The sequence below is a fragment of the Arvicanthis niloticus genome, chromosome 8 (genome assembly GCF_011762505.2).
Source record: "Arvicanthis niloticus isolate mArvNil1 chromosome 8, mArvNil1.pat.X, whole genome shotgun sequence".
Classification (NCBI taxonomy): Eukaryota; Metazoa; Chordata; class Mammalia; order Rodentia; family Muridae; genus Arvicanthis; species Arvicanthis niloticus.
In genome coordinates this window covers 46,785,191-46,803,027 of record NC_047665.1, presented here as the reverse complement: position 1 = coordinate 46,803,027, position 17,837 = coordinate 46,785,191, and the positions used below count along the sequence as shown (strand labels likewise).

Below are 17,837 nucleotides of genomic sequence, written 5' to 3'. Positions count from 1 at the left end.
GCCAAGTCATATATAAAGACAGATTCATTAGAATACCATCTGATGTCAACAGAGACTTTTAAAGCCAGAAGGGCCTGAACGGATGCTCTAGCAGTTCTAGAAGATTACATATGTTAGTCTAGATCACCACACCCATCAAAATTATAAATCACGATCACCAGAAAAAGAAAAAACATTTCATAATAAATACTTACATGCCAAACAAGTACATAAAGGAAACACTACTACAGCTAAAATCACATGATTGACCCTAACACAGTGATAGTGAATGACTTCAATGCTCAACTCTTGCCAATAGACAGCCTATTCTGATAAAAACTAGAGAATGTCTTGAGTTGAATGTCATAAATCAAATGATCCTACCAGACAGCTACAGAACATTCCACCAAAAACACTAAAGAACACACTTTTTCTCAACAGCCAACAACTTTATGCAAAATTGACCACATATTAGGACACAAAGCAAGTGTCAGCAGGTATAGGACAATTGATATAATTCCCTGCGTCTTACCTGACCATCACGTATTAAAGCTGTATACCAATGACAAAGAAACAGCAGAAAATGTGCAAACTTGTGGAAGCTGAACCACCAATAACCAAGTGAAAACTGGGTCAAAACAGAAATTGAGAAGGGAATAAAAAGCTTTTTAGGGTTGAATTAAAATATAGACAGAACACATCCAAACCTATGAGACACAAAGCAGTTCTAAGAGGCAAGACCATAGCACTAAGTATCTATATAAAATCAGCAAAATTTATAAACATTTCATCAAATTAACTAAAAGACAGAGTAATAACTCAACCAAAGATAGGAGAGAGTCTGAAGAGTTGTCATGAGTTCCATGGAAGGGAAGAGTCTGGGCTCTCTGGAGCATAGTCTGGTTCCATGGACAAGCATAGTAGATTTTTAGAATAGAAGTGATATAAAGTGAGACAGAATACAGGTGGCGTCATTACATGATGTTGATTGAAGGCACAAATAAATTCTTTATAGCTGTCTCAGATAATTCAGAGCCTTGTGTATCAAATCTGAAATTTCCATCTTGTAGAGCTCTGTGTATGAATTACTCAAATACCCTTTTGGATAGGGTAAATGATCAACAACACAGTAAGCAGACAGGGTGTTCAGACAGTTGATACATGACATAATTGAATTCAATGCACAATCAGCTGGAGATTGTGAATTTAACATTCATCTTCACTCTATTTTAGAGGAAATAAATCTTTAACAAGACAAATGAAGACAGGGCTCATTGACAAAGAACTGGAACCACTTAATGCCAGAAACAGTTTTTCGAGATCAGTATTTCAAGAAAGTTTCTAGAAGGGAAATTTTCTGAAGAAGTCACCCATGAAATGGATGGGCTTGTGGTTCAACCCATCAGAAAATGCAAGCCAGGCCAATGTGATGCAGTTTTGGAATGGAAACTTCCCACTCTGAACTCTGTGGCTTTCTCCTTAAGGTGAGAATGAGAGGAGCAGGGTTGCTTCTTTCTCTGTATTGGAGATTACGAAAGGCCCTTTGTGCAAACCAAGGCAGCAAACAAATTAAAACACTAAAACGTAGTGCATATTTGAGAACAGCAGCTAGGTCTTCATGAGACGAGGAATAGACAAACCTTTCATACAGTCTACAGCCTACAGCACGGCCATGGCTATGTCTGCAATAGCATCTTAAACCCTGTCACCAGAAAGATGCTGTTTGGATACAGTGACATATATGCTACAGTTGCAAAAGAGTAGAAGCGAAAGTATAGCCTAGACCATGACACAGAACTCACGCCATACCCTTCCTCCCCACCACATGCACTGGTCAGTGTAGACCCTGCCAATGAGATCAGGTTCAACAGGAGAGAAATTAGAAAGAATGCTGTTGTTTCACATTTACAGCCAAGGTAATTAAAAAATAGTAAGTGTGGCTTGATGCTAAAACATGTCAGATTTTTTTTTTTAAAGGGAAGACATATAGCCAGACTGAATATATTTGATAATTTAGTTTCTTAGTACTATAGCTCATCGTGGACCTACATATTTTACTTATATACAATAAATTCAGTCTTACTTTGTAGAATTTTCAGGTTGAAATAGCTGAAGAGATTGAAGGCAGTGAGACCTTATTTATATGTGGATGGATATTTTTACATTTGACTCATATCCAGCAATCTGAGACTGTTAGCATAGAAAACATTGAGCTTCTTAGATATTAGATTTTAAGTTTTTCACAAAAAACCAGAAACTAGGCAGTATTTTCACATTTTTGTCATCATCATGGGTCTGCTATATTTCTGAATTTTGTGTTATAATGAAAAGGTCAGGTATTGTGCTGTATTAAACAATTTGGTTTGGCCATCCCATTTTAAAAAAGATTTTTTTGGGGGGGTTTGGAATTTAAAAAGTTAAACAGTAACACCTCACTTTTTTGTGAATTGCATCTTGTCTTAAGAAACTATTTTGAGTATTTTGCCTATTTCTGTTGTTTCAGCTACAGTGTCAGATGTCCCAGGTTCTCATCCTGGTTGTGATTTGGAGTTATTTCACGGCATTTAGATATGAGCCCCAGGTCCTTTATGTGCTGCTGTCCTGGGAACACTGCTTCCTTCAACTTCCAGGGTTCTCTCTGCTTACCTCTGAGGGACCATTGCACAATATTCCCTGTGGTCTTTGGGAGTGACATCAAACACAAATAGTGTTTGTTCCCTCAAACAAAGCTCAAGACAAGGGCAGCTGATGTCTTTGGTTAGGAAGTGATGTCAGCTGAACTGGACATTGCCTCTAGAAAATGTTATCTCGCCACTGGACAGATGCAGGAGCATCACAGACAATGAACATGGAGCAAGTGAAGACATTGCTCCCAGAGCCATGGCTGCACCTCTGCATGAAGGATGCTATTTCAATGGTCCCCTGCCATTACTAGGAAACTGTTCTGAGAGGCTTGGTAAAGAATTCAGAATTAGCTATTAGCAGATCAATGTATTTGGTTTTAGAGACACAGGTTTTAAGTGAATATATTTAAAACAAATTCTCATGATCTGAGTTATATAAACATATGTGTATGCAACAGTGTGTATTTTTTTTTACTTATAGTCAACAGTGTAAGTCCTATGAGTTACCTAGTAGATGTGTATCTGACAGAATTTCTATTTGACATAGCACAGATTTACCAAAAATGTATTTATATGCACTTGAGTTTTAACGTTTATAAACAGTTTTCTCCTGAAGCGCACTTGTATATGAGATACTAGGGCTGTGCTTGGGATTCTCTTTCTTTTGTTCCCAAGTTATATAATGTGTAGCATGTTTATTCAAAACATGTCATAGTGATTTCCTTAGGGTGCTATTGTTCATTTGGACACTAAGAGGATTTAAACACCCAATTGCTACAATGACTACTGAGGGAAAAATTTCAAGATTTCTTCTGTCTTTTACAAGATGGACACAAAACAATGCCTGTGTGTCTCTGGGCAAGCTAGTGCCTGATGTCCCAGGGTCAGCAACTTTTCAAGCCATTGACAATTTGCTCTGAGCTCATGTGAAGGCACAGCCCTTTTTCAGACATAAAAGCAAGCTTTTGCCAGTGATATCTAATAGAGTTAAATGTTTATGACAATCATAACCCTTTAAGTGGGCATGAGGAAAGAGCATTATATAGGACATACTTTTCCCGATTTATCCTCTTCTTTTAATTATGGTGACATTATAATCATTGATCTTATAAGCAGATCCCACATCGTCTCCAAACATACAGCCTAACAAAGAGTCATAACACTCACTGGGGTTGTTGGAATGAGACATAGAAGCAGGACTTTGAAATGACAAAAACAAACAAACAAACAAACAAACAAACCCTTTTCTTCTTAGCGCATCTCTCAACAACTGTTCTTAAGTCAAAGTTTTCTAGATAATTATAAGACTTTGCTTTTCTGAGTTATCACATATGAAAGCTTGTTTTGTTTTGTTTGTTGCTTGGAAAAATATGTTGACTACTGCCTGGAAGGATCCTTTGAAAAGGATCCAACAGATCCTCATGATGAAAGTCTTAGGGAAGCTAGGGATACAAAGGCCATAATTTAACACAATAAAGGCAATTTACAGCAGCATTCAGGCATTGTTATCTTAAATGGAGCAAAACACAAAGCAAGAAGAACAAGACAAGGATGTACACCTCTTCCCTACCTATTCAATATAGTACTTAAAGCCACTGCCAGCACAGTAAGACAACTGTAGGAGATCAAGGGGATACAAATAGGACAGCAAGAAGTAAAACTATCCTTATTTCAGGATGAAATTATTTTACATATAAATGACCATAAATATTCTACCAGAAAAACTTTTCAATAAAGTAGGAGGATACAAAATGAACACATAGAAATTGATAGTCTTTTTATATACAAATAACAAACATGACAAGGAAGGAATTAGGGAAACAGTACCTTTCACAAGAGCCTCAAAAAATGTCTTCAGATAACCCAACCAAGCAAGGAAAGATGTGTATAATAAAGACTTTAAGGGATTGAAGAAAGAAATTGAAGAAGATATCAGAAGATGGAAAGACCTCCCACAGAAATTGAAACAAAACAAAACAAAACAACTTAAACTTCTTATGCAAACACAATAACTCAGGATAGCTAAAATAATCCTGAATAATAAACAGAACTGTTGGAAATATCACCACCCCAGATTTCAAGTTGTGCTACAGAATTATCATAATAAGAACAGTGAGGTAGTAATAAAAACAGGCACACTGATCAATGGAATTGAACGGAAGATCCAGATATACATGTACAGACACCTGGTTTTTGACAAGAAAGCCAAAATGTACAAATTGGAGAAAAGTCAATACCTTTAACAAGTGATGCTGGTCAAATTGGATATCTGTATGTAAAAGAAAAAAATAGATCTATAGCTATACCTCTACACAAAATTCAACTTCAAGTGGATCTAGGATCTGAATAGAAGAGAAAGTAGGGAATAGACTTGATTGCATTGGCACAGGAAAGGACTTTCTGAACAGGACCTGATAGCACAGGCATTAAGGCCAACAACTCTAGTAAATGGGACCTCACAAGCTAAAATCAATCTGTACAGCAAAGGACATCATCATTCATGAAAAGTGGCAGTTTACAGAATGGAAAAAACCTTTACCAATTATACATATGACACAATTTTAGTATCTAAAATATATTTTCTAAAAAGCTGAACATAAAGCAATTAGTGTCATTTGGTATATCAACCATTGTCCAGAATAGGCCTTGTGCCAGGAATAGTTGGCTGACACCAAATAGATTCCATGGTTTTTGTTGTTTGTTTGTTTTTGGTATGACTTTTGTTTGGGTATTTTTGTTATATTGATTATTTTGTTTTTAGTTTGTTTATATTTATTTTTATTTTATGAGGAGAGAGAGAGAGAGAGAGAGAGAGAGAGAGAGAGAGAGAGAGAGAGAGAGAGAGAATGAAATGAGGTGGGGAGGCTACTATAGGAGGAATTGGGGAGAAGAAATTATATGATCAAAACATATTGTATGAAAAATTTAAATATAAGGAAACAACCCAATGGTATTTCTCAAATGATGAAACACAAATGTCTGAGATTTATGAAATGTTGAGCATCCTTGGCCATCAGGGAAATGAATATTAAAACCGTTTGGCATTTCATCATACCTTAGTCATAATTGCCAAGATTAATTAAAAAATGGCAGCACATGCTGGTGAGGATGTAGAGAAAGAGGGACACTTATTCACTGTTGGTGTGAATGCAAACTGGTATAACCTCTATGGAAACCAATGTAGAGGTTCCTCAAAATGATGCAAATCAATCTACCAGAAGAATCAGCTTAGGCAACTCTGCATTTTACAACAGACATACAAGGTCAGTTGTTTCTGATACATTCATAATATCCAGAAATTGGAAACAGCTTACTGCTGAAGATACTGCATACTTAAGACATAGGGTTGAGAAAATTCAAGCTGGATCTGACTTGGAAGCCACTTTCCTGAAGTCTACTGTACATGGTTCCAGAAAATATGCAACCTGCCAATGAAGGTCTAAACAATTAAACAGTGCTACTCAGCTACAATATCTATGAACCACAGCAACCACCAGCATGATAAGAGATGCTTAAAGATGTAGTGTCAGTCACTTGTTGGTGGGAATGGACAACAATCTAACTGGATTTAAGACTCACTCAACAGGAGGAATATCACATTTGGTACTGGAAACCTGTGCAGCTTTTCAGGGCTATGGAAGTCACAAACATTAGCAAACACTCTATTACTGCCACTTTGCTAGTCTAGCATAATTCCTTACTATCTCCTAAACCTTACCCTTATACCCACAGGTAAGTGTAGCTACCACTCCCCATATCAAAGAAGTCTTTCTGTATATTTTGGATATTAGCCCTTTATCAGATATAGGTTGATAAAGATCTTTCCCAATCTGTTGGTTGCCATTTTGTCCTATTGACAGTATCCTTTGCTTACAGAAGCTTTGCAACTTTATGATGTCCCATTTGTCGATTTTTCATTTTTAGAGCATAAACCATTGGTGTTCTGTTCAGGAACTTTCCCCCTGTATCCATGTGTTCAAGGCTCTTCCCCACTTTCTCTTCTGTTAGTTTCAGTGTATCTGGTTTAATGTGGAGGTCCTTGATCTACTTGGATTTGGGTTTTGTACAAGTAGATAAGAATGGATCAATTTGCATTCTTCTACATGCTGACCTCCAGTTCAACCAACACCATTTGTTGAAAATGCTGTCCTTTTCCCACTGGATGGTTTTAGCTCCTTTGTCAAAGATCAAGTGACCATAGGTGTGTGGGTTCATTTCTGGATCTTCAATTCTGTTCCATTGATCTACCTGCCTGTCTCTGTACCAATACCATGCAGTTTTTATCACTATTGCTCTGTAGTACAGCTTGAGGTCAGGGATGGCGATTCCCCCCAGAAGTTCTTTTATTGTTGAGAATAGTTTTCACTATCCTGTTTTTTTTTTTTTTTTTTTTTTTTTGTTATTTCAAATGAATTTGAGAATTTATATTTCTAACTCTGTGAAGAATTGAGTTGGAATTTTGATGGGGATTGCATTGAATCTGTAGATTGCTTTTGGCAAGATGGCCATTTTTACTATATTAATCTTGCCAATTCATGAGCATAAGAGATCTTTCCATCTTCTGAGGTCTTCTTCAATTTCTTTCTTCAGGGATTTGAAGTTCTTGTCATACAGGTCTTTCACTGACTTGCTTAGAGTTACACCAAGATATTCTATATTATTTTTGGGTATTGTGAATGGAGTTGTTTCCCTAATTTCTTTCTCAGCCTTTTAATCATTTGTATAAAGGAAGTTTACTGATTTATTTCAAGTAATTTGATGTCCCTCAACAGAAGAATGGATACAGAAAATGTGGTACATTCACACAATGGAGTATTACTCAGTTCTGAAAAACAATGACTTCATGAAATTCTCAGGTGAATGGATAGAACTAGAAAATATCATCCTGAGTGAGGTAACCCAGACACAATAGAACATACATGGTATGTACTCACTGACAAGTGGGTATTAGTCCAAAATCTCACAATGCCCATGATACAGCCCACTTAGAAGGAAAGAAGACCAAGATGTCGATGCTTCAGTCCTTTGTTGAGTGGGGAAAAGGATGATCATGGGAGGTGAAAGGAGAGGGTACCAGGGAGAGAGAGAAGAGGGGGAGAAAATAAATGGGACAGTATCAAAAATGGAAGGGATATGACAGAGGTACAGAGGGTCAGAAAATTGAAGAAAAATATGTAGTAGGGGGGATGAGGAACTGGGGACAGCAAATGGAGGGTCCCAGACATCAGAGAAAAGTGAGGTTTCCAGGACCCAATGGGATTGACTTTAGCCAAAATGCACAGAGAAGGGGGAGATAGAACCTGTAGAGACTACTTCCAGTAGATAGACATGGCCCCCGGTCAAGGGATGGGGCTATCCTCTCATCTCAAAGTTTTTAACCCAGAAATGTCCCTGTTCAAAATAAGAACAGGGAGAAAAAAATGGAACAGAGACTAATGAAGGGTCATCTGGGGACTGCTGCACCTGGGGATCCAACATCTCTGCAGACACCAAACCCAACACAGTTGCTGTGGTCAAGAGGCGTTTGCTGACAGGAACCTTGGTGTGGTGGTTCCTTGGGAGGTCTGGCCAGCAAATGACCAATGCAGATGTGGCTGCTTGGAGCCAACCATCAGATTGAGCTCAGGAAACCTGGTTCAGGAGCTGACAGAAGGACTGAAGGAGCAGAGGGAGATTGCAACCCCATTGGAAGAACAACACAAGCAGGCCTGACCACCCAGTTCTCCCAGAGACTAGACCACCAACCAAGGAGTGTACCTGGAGGGATCCATAGCTCCAGATTCATATGTAGCAGAAGATGGCCTTGCCTGACAGCAATAGGAGGGAGGCCCTTGGTCCTGGGGAGGTTTGATGACCCAGTGCTGGGGGATGCTGGAGCAGTGGGGTAGGAGAGAGTGGGTGGGTAGGGGAGCATCCTCATACAGGCAAAGGAGAGGGGGGAGGGCAGGTGTGGAATGAGGGGTTGGTGGAGGGGTAACTGGGAAGTGGGATATCATTTGAGATGCAAACAAATGGAATGATTAATATATATGTATATATGTGTATATGTGTATATGTGAATACGTGAATACATGAATATATGTATATATATGATATATATACATATATTCATGTATACATATGACACTATTATATACACACATATATATATAGACACTATATATACATATATACATGTATATGTATATATAATGTGTATATATATATATATATATATATATATATATATATATAGTCTCTAAACATCAACAAAAAAATGGAGTCAGTCACAGAAGAAAACCACTGGACACAATATACAATGCAGAGAACCACAGTTAATGGGAAACCCAGCCCCAATGGATACATTTTATCACAGATCCCATACCTATGACTCAGGGAACATCAATGAGGAGAGGTGGAAAGATTGTACAAGCCTGAATACCAGGAAGTCTGATGTGAAAAAGCCTCTCCTAGAAATGGCTGCCTAAACAATACAAGGGCAATGGCAAGCTCAATGAACATGTTAACATGGGATGGGAAATTTTTCTTGCTGGCCCATCCCTAGACAAGGAACTAAAGGAGAATTAGCTTCTCCTAGGCATGGTCCTCTTCACTGGGTGTCCAATGCATAGTAGGAAGCCTTAAAACCATGTGTACACAAACAACACAAATTGACTCCGTAGGTTGTATTGATTTGTATTTGTGCATATACATACATATATATCTACAATGTATGTAACAATACTAATAAAAGAAAAAAGTCTATCAACTTGAGAGTGTTGGGGCGTGGGAGGAGTTTAAGGGAGGTTAACTGGGTGGGATTAGAGAAAGGTAAGGGAAAGGGAATGTGATATAATATAATACTATTTCAATTTTAAAAATGAAAAAGTGAAAAATAGAAGTAAAAGGATAGAGTAAAAAGAAAAGTAAAACATTCAGGTAGTTAATTGGATCTAGAAACAGAAAACCTGAGTAAGGTAACCCTAACCCCAAAAGACAAATATTTCATTTCTTCTTTTATATATGAATGTTAGTTTTTAAGTTTCAGATTTGTATGTTTCAATTAGAATTGTCATAAAAGTTAGGTAGCTAGAAAGCAGCCCAGGAGTAAATAGGAACCTTTCAAGGAAGGGAAAATAGAATATAGTATTATAAAGGGATAAAGGGAAAACTAGATTAGAAGGATTAAAAGGGTGGGTTATGGGAGGACAAAATAAAGGAAGGCATATGGAAAACGTCAACTAAAATTAAGGCCTTTTGAAAAACCATACTGAAAAAAAAAGAAAAACCATATTGAAGCCTACTACTGTACTACTGTGGGAGCTTTCTTAAACATATACATATCTAAAAGTAATTTATATGACGTCACTATATAATAGGGGAGACAATGTCCCAAGTAGAGTCTTATGCCACTAAGTAAAATGTCCAGTGTCAGGAATAAGTTACATCCTAGTGAGTCACTGGATAAACATGTCCTATATCCTCTGACAAACATCACAGAATATCGTCAAGGTTATTAGTTATCCTTCACAAGATGATGGTAAGGCAAAAACCTATTGTCGAAGACACTACTTACTTAATTGATGTATGTTTCTATCTATAATGTATGTAACAATACTAATAAAAGAAAACAGACTATCAACTTGAGAGAGTGTTGGGGCATGGGAACAATTTAAGGGAGGTTAACTGGGTGGGATTAGAGGGAGGTAAGGGAGCAGAAATTGCACTATTGCACCAGTGCAAGGTGCAGGCAGATCATCATTATAGATTAGAATTTATAGCTGGGTTGGTGTTTATTTTTCTTCTTTTGCAGCATGAAGAAAGAGTGCTTTCCAGCATCATGAACACTAGTTCACAGGTAAAGGCTTTAGGTAACACCTGTTTGACTTCTTCATGGTTAGTGAGTTGTGTAGGTACTGTCTTCAGCAATGGGGCCTTACTGTCAGTTTGTGGAGAGCAAACAATAACCTTGGCAATAGTCTGGGTTTCTTGGTGATTGAACAAACATTACTCTGAACAACACTCTGCTATATCTGTAGATCAGTGGCTTGTTCAGCTATCATCAGAGCTGTTCCTCCTTTAGTAGATGGGGAAAAGTACAGAGGCTCAAAGCTGGACTATGTTCAGAGAGTGAGAGACTTTGAAACATTCCATTCTAAATGGAATGTTTCCATCAAATCCCTCCATTCAGGGCTCAGGGAACCCTGTGAAAGAAGGTGCGGAAAGAATACAAGAACACCTGTGAAATACAATGAAATATGTCCCTCTACACACAGTAGGGCCAGGGTACATACAAACTCACAGAGATTGTGGTAGCACGTGCAGGGCCTGCATGGGTCTGTACCAAATGAGGTCCTAATGCTGACAGAAGTGGACACAAATTCCTAACGCAGAAGCTATATTTAATAGCTCACAAATACTAAGTTAGTTCTCTCCAATAACATCTCACTGGGGATACAAACCACTCCTATGGGCTGGCCTCATACCTAGCAGTAGATGGCTAACACAAAATCAACTCAATGGCATCTTTGGAGTTTCTTTGCCTCATAATGTTTTGTGAGGCTATTTTCTTCTTCTTACTCCCTCCCCCGTCTCTCTGTGCATGTGTGTCTTTTCACAGTCATATTACTTACAGATCAGTAAGGTCAGAAGTTAGTATGGTAAGCATACTCTCTCTTTCTTCCTCCTCCTCTTTTTCTTCCTCCTCCTCCTCCCTCCTCCTTTTTTTTCCCTTTCAGGTCCTTTGCATATATATTATGGCTTTTAGTTTTGTGTTTTTATGGTATTCCTGTGTGTATCAATGTGTGTGTCTTTACATTTGTATGTGTTTCTTAAGCTTTTTTTTTTTTTTGGTTCCCTTTCTTCTGTTTGTTTGTTTTGCACTATCCCTGTTTGTTTGTTCTTGTTTTATCTTATGTTATTGTTATTTTTAAATGTTTGTTTTCTAACAAGAAACGAAAAGGGTATAGATTTGCATGGGAGGAGAGGTGAGTAAGATCTTGGAGGAGTTAGTGGAGGGAAAACTTTAATCAGAATATTTTGTCTGAAAAAAAATCCATTTTCAATAAAATAAAACTAGAAAAAATACTAAAGAGCAAACAAAACAAAAATGTATTTTATGAAAAAATTGTAAATAAAATGTATTAAAAATTTAAAGTTTTATGTTTGGTTATTAAGTTGACAAGGAGTAGACTTGTGATAGTTAATCTTGAGTGTAAGCATGGTGGAGTTTGGAATCATCTGGAAGATAGACTTTTGAGCTTGTTTGTGAGGACGTTCCCAGAGATATTTAAATGTGGTGGGAAGACACATTCTCCATGTGAATGGCACTGTTCTACAGGTTAGGGTGCTTGACTTAAATAACGAGGAGGAAGCACACAGAGTGCAAGCGTTCATAGGTGTCTGCTTCCTGATTGTAGAGCAATATGGCCAAGCATTTCACACTCTTGCAACATGTTTTCCCAGAAATGGACTGCATCCTCAAGTTTTGAGTGGAAATCCACCTTTTTTTCTTAATTTGTTTTACCTGGTATTTTGTCACAACAATGTGAAAAATAACAAATACATCTAAGAGTTCTCAATAGATTAATTTAATAATAGCATAAATGAACTGCTTCAAAAAGGAGTGGTGTTATTTATTTCTAGACCCCCAAAAGACCTCTAGAGATCAATGAGATAATCAAATTAGGTCCAGGATGATGCAGCTGTCCATGACTAAGAGTTCTACATAGATTTCTAGAGGCATCAACAACGAAAGGTCCTGAGCCCACAGAGCCACACAGAACTGACAGATTATGATTTTCATATACATATTCATAATAGGTATATATTATATATAATATAGGTATATATAATATAATTCATAATAGGTATATATAATATAATTCCTTATTAGAAGCCAATAAAAATACTGAATTTTCAAATCAGATGGATGCCTAGAGGTCACCTGACTTTTATTTTATGGTAAGAGATAAATTCAATGTTTAAGGCATATTGGTTCAAGGCAAGAGAATTTTAAAACCGTGAATACCTCTGAGATGCATCCAGTGGCACATTTGTGATTTCAGTAAAATTATCAATTTTTATGATACTTCTTGGAGTATTTTAAGCAGGCAATTATTCTGTCTTATACCATCAATTGACAGTTGTTATAACATCAGTGTCTTTGGCTCTCTGTAACGTCTTACATTCTCTGTACTGATTAGCACTCTTGCATCTGTGTGTGTTAATTCAGGATCTTGTCTCTTGGGATCTAACTATTCTTGGCTATTCTTCTCCAAATGAAGTTTTCCTAGAGAAATGCTGCTGACTTTTGACTCAAAAAGAGAACAAATATTGAACATGAGAAAGTGAACATTAGAGACCTTACCATTCAAGATAGTTTTCTACAAATGCCGACATCGGGCTGATCTGTACTGTGTAAGTGTCATTTGCAGAATACTCAAAGAGTCCATAGTAAGGGTTGAAGAGCTCCTGAGACAACAGGAAGAAGAACTCTCGAGAAGGGCCACTGTAGTCCAAGCTGCAAAGGAAGCACAGGTCCAGGAAGTTCAGTTTTATGATAGTTCTTTATCCAGTGCCTAGTGAGGACCTTCAGGTATGGGGCCTGAGAGGCAGTGAACAGTCTCTTTTCTTTGCAGTGAACTCCAAGTGGAAGTATCAATTTATAGAAGACAATATTGGTTTGGGGGGTACTTTTTAACCAAATGTCTACAAATGAACTCCTATGGCAATTGTATTTAAACTTTCTCCCTTTCAACTATCAAGTATCTATAAGATAAAACACATAGCTGGCCCATTGCAAACAGGGCCTTGTTGTAGGTCATAAGAAAAACTTCCTACAAAAGTGTGTGTGTGTGTGTGTATTCATACAAGCTTACAAGTTCATTTCATTTGCCTTTAAGGTCGTTGAATTACACACTTTGGTAATTAATGAAGTTATAGAAAGCACATGAAAACTATGGTATATAATTTGATATATACATTTTGGGGTGAAGAGGTTTTTTTTTTTTTTTTATTCTCAGAAATGTACACCACCTATAAAGTAAACATTCAATCATTCAGGATTTTAATTTATATTATACTTTGGTCTTGTGATCTCAGACTTTGGGACATGCCAGTAACTCAGAATGTTTTCTTTTTTTCATTTTCTTTAAAGAGAAAGAAGCCTTGAAAGAAGGCTTGAGAATGCCTAGGAAGAGGAAAGCTTACTAAAAGTTTATGTTTAGAGCCACTTTAGGCCAATGGTTTGTAGCCACTCTATTTTTTCCTAAGAGACATTGCCTCTCGTTCCTGGGATTTGAGTTCCCCACAGTGATCTGTATGCAGCTCCTGGTGCCTCACCCCTCCTCTCCAACAAAGGTGATGTAGAGCTTGTTTCTCTGGAGCTCCTTCCGGGAGTATGCCATCACCTGATTGAAGGTCCCCTCCAACAAGTGATCTCGACGGATGATGAGCCTGAGAATAAAAGGTCATGGTGAATGGCAGCAGTGACATCAGGGTGCTGAGCACTGCTGTGTGTCAATCATGAGTCCTCATTATTATAGCTTCACTCATTAGCTTCTAATGAGAGAGGAAAAGACAAGACAGAGGTTCGGTCCGTTTGGTACAGGGCTTGACACATTCAAAATGCTGACACTCAAAGAACACATGTATGCTTATCACTCGACACACCCAACTGTATTTAAAATTATTGTTTTGTTAAGTGGTATCATGTGTCTTAGGTTAGGAGGTATCTTAAGTTAGGATTTTAAATTTGAGCTCAGCTGTTCAATTAAAATAATAAACCCATGGGGAAGGTAACACTGTTTTTACTTGGACTTCATTGCAAAGTTGCAAGGAATTCACAAAAATTGCCTTGATTACTCTTACATGAATGGAAACATAGGGTTTTAGCTTGGGTTAAGGGTCTCTGTTTTCTGGAAAGGTCTGTTGTTGATGCCCTGTACCTCTTTGTATTAAATTTATAGTTCTTTCTCTTTTTCCTCCTTTTCCCTGTCTTTTCCCTTCCAATTACTAGCACATTATTCTTTTTTCCTCCAATTTTCTAATTTTCCTATTCATTCCTTTCAGGCCATAGTGTTACTATAGTAATAAATCCAATGTTCAAGATGCAAAAAGTGAATAGATAAAAAAGGTAACTCACTTAATTTAGGGACCAGTACTAGGTACTCACTTAATTTTACCCGGACCCTGTCCAAATCCTTTGGCTTCCAGTTTTCGGTAAAAATTTCGGAGCTTAGCTTCAAAATCCCTTCGGTATGGTGAAGGGGCTCTTGCGCTGGCTCTCTGTAAACCTGTAGAGACAAGCACACAGTAATAGTCATGACTTTTAATTCAGGGACATCTGTGCAGGGTGACAGCAGAGCCATGGAAGCATGTCCCGAGCCTTAGTGGCCATCTCTAAGAAATCCCTTTCATTGTCACCACGTAGTAACTTTTATGTTAAATAGAAGTAAAACAGCAATGAGAAAGTGGATCCTGATCGGAATGTGTATATGTTCCATTTTAATTATTCAAGTGTGTTTCTCTTAAAAGCACATCCATGAGACGGGCAATCTTGACTTGCTCGTTTCTTGGGTAATTAAAAATATTAACATAAAACAAACTAAATAAATGTTTTCTTGTAAGTTGATGTTGAGAAATGATGAATGTAGAATGAAACATGAGGACCTTAGCGTGTGTAATGTTCCATGCTTCTGTATTGATACTGATGCTGAGAGGAAAAACATGCTTATATGCTAGGACTCACACATTTAGGGGTTTAGATTAGATCAACATTTCATGAACTGCGTAACTGAATATGGAAGCTGTGTTAATTTTTTTCTGAACGCACAATAACTATAAGTTAACTCAAAGCTAAATGAGTCCTCAGTGTGTCTGGTCGAACTCTCCTGTACTCCACACAACCTTACTGCAGATTTGGTCTGAACACACTACATGTATTCTTTGCACTGTGCATGCTGTCATGGCATGTGATACCAATAAACACTGCCTGAACACCTCAGCTTAGCTTAGAGACTACTGCATGATACAAATTATTACAGAAGACAAACGAATTTTAGTATTTTCCTACTGTCGTCATTCTTCAGCATATAAATATCAAAACTGATACGTCTTTGGATTGAGTTGATTTAGAGTGCTTGATTTTAAAAAGCCTTCCTTGAGTTTTATTTTAAAACAAGTCTCCCGGCAGTGGTGGTGCATGCCTTTAATCCCAGCGCTTGGGAGGCAGAGGCAGGCGGATTTCTGAGTTCGAGGCCAGCCTGGTCTACAGAGTGAGTTCCAGGATAGCCAGAGCTACACAGAGAAACCCTGTCTCGGAAAAAAACAAAACAAAACAAAACAAAACAAAACAAAAACAACAACAACAACAAGTCAATGCATATGGGCTTAGGATTAGAACAGAATTTCCAACAGCTTCTGAAGTAGCCATAAATATTCTTTTGTGGTATGTATTTGTATAAAGCAACATTCTTAGAAGGGACACTTATAAGACCAAAATATTAGACAAATCTGAAGAACACTGAAGATACTATATGACCCACAGTATCAGATAGTCAACATTTTAATATTTTTTTGAAATAAACAAAGACCTGTACATCATTTCTATGCAAACTTTTTTTTGCCTGTAATAAATGCCTTCGAAATTCTTGGAGCAGCCATTAGGGCACAATGACAGGTTAAGGTATGGATCCAGCTCTATAAGTAATTGTAAATATTGTGGGCTTTTAAGGCAAAACAGCTTTGCTTGTATTGTTCATATCTACTGCTGTAAGTATGAAATCTCCCACAGAAAATATAAATATGGCCAAGCATGGGCAGATGTCTAGAATCATTACTCAGAGATACTGAGTTTGATTTTATTGTTCAGTTGGGCATGATAACACACTCCTGTAATCTCAGTATCTGGGAGGCTATCTCAATATAGCCATGAGCTTTAGGCTGGCTTGGGATAATTATTAGAATATATTTCATTTTCTTTCTCAATCATTCAGAAACATAAACAAGTCCCACTGTAGCTTGGAAAAACTATAAAACAGGCAGCAGTTTAGTTTGTCAATACCTGATTTACAGTGTACTTTTTTTGACTAGGATGGAGAGAGAGAGAGAGAGAGAGAGAGAGAGAGAGAGAGAGAGAGAGAGAGAGAGAGAGAACACACACACACACACAACCACACACAACCACACACACACAACTGTATGTATTTTCTCTCAGTTGGTGAAAACACACAGGACCACTTAGGTGGTCCTAAGAAAACACACACCAGTCCAGAATTCCAAGTTACCTGGGGAGTTCTGGGGTGAGGAACAGGGTGAACAGCGGGGAGAGAAACTATATCCAGGGTGGAAGGCAGATTGCAGGGGGACATAGGACATGATCTCTTCTTCAAAGAGACTGTCAAGGTTAAAAAGAGGAAAGTTAGTTGTCCATCTCCCTATGAGAAAGTATACACAGACCTTGAAAGAGCAGTTAGAATCCCCACTTGCAAAGTCTCTGGTTCTTTAACCCTTTATTAGCCCTACAACAAAGTCTCCATTAAGAACTTCAGAGCCCCTTGAAGGGGCCAGTTCTGATGCTAATTCTAATTCTAATAACAATTCTGTTCCCCAATTGGTTCTTGATTTGTCAATAAAGAAAGCCCGGGGCCAATTGCTGAATGGAAGGTATAGGCAGGACTTCTGGGTCCCAGGAAGAAAAGGCAAGGAAGGAGAGAGGGTTTTTTCTGCCATGGTTTGGAGGAAGAAGAACACACAGAAACCATGTGGGGGTAGGGTGGGGGAAGGAGCTAAGACCTGTGGCCACTACTACATGTGGGTGGCCAAGGATGTTTAACAGGGGCTAGGTGGGACTAGCCACTAAAGTTTAGGTCAGGTGGAGAGACAGATAATAAATTGGTAAGGGTATGCTTTTACAGGCGGAAGATATCAGCACCCAGCAATTGTGCCAAGAAGGCAAGTTGTAAAGGAACAAACTGTGTGTGTGTGTGTGTGTGTGTGTGTGTGTGTGTGTGTGATTTATCCTCAGATTCAAGGGAAGCTGGGAGGGGGCTGGTAGCATCACTTCCCAGAGCTAAAGGTGAGTAGAACAAAAGGGAAGCCAGGTGGGGGCTGATAGTGCAGTCTCAAATTCAGGAGCAAAGGCGGTAGCATAAAACTACACATAACAGCTCCTAATGCTCTAGTTGCACATCTAACAATAAGGATGCACAGATAGGGCTGTCAATCAAGGATAGAATCTCTGCTTCTATGATC

At 38.0% G+C, this 17,837-nt stretch overlaps 1 protein-coding gene across 7 annotated transcripts in view; it reads right to left on the bottom strand.

Annotated features, from left to right (window-relative positions):
* The window catches only part of Hecw1 (HECT, C2 and WW domain containing E3 ubiquitin protein ligase 1), a 300,520-nt gene that overhangs the window by 36,957 nt on the left and 245,726 nt on the right, over positions 1 to 17,837 (bottom strand). For all 7 annotated transcript variants that reach the window (XM_076939345.1, XM_076939349.1, XM_076939350.1 and 4 more), the window contains 4 exons: positions 16,871 to 16,980; positions 14,758 to 14,878; positions 13,926 to 14,039; positions 12,952 to 13,104 (listed from right to left, as the gene is read on the bottom strand). In XM_076939345.1, coding sequence (XP_076795460.1) covers positions 12,952 to 13,104; positions 13,926 to 14,039; positions 14,758 to 14,878; positions 16,871 to 16,980 — 498 coding nt within the window. The remainder of the gene's footprint in view (positions 1 to 12,951; positions 13,105 to 13,925; positions 14,040 to 14,757; positions 14,879 to 16,870; positions 16,981 to 17,837) is intronic.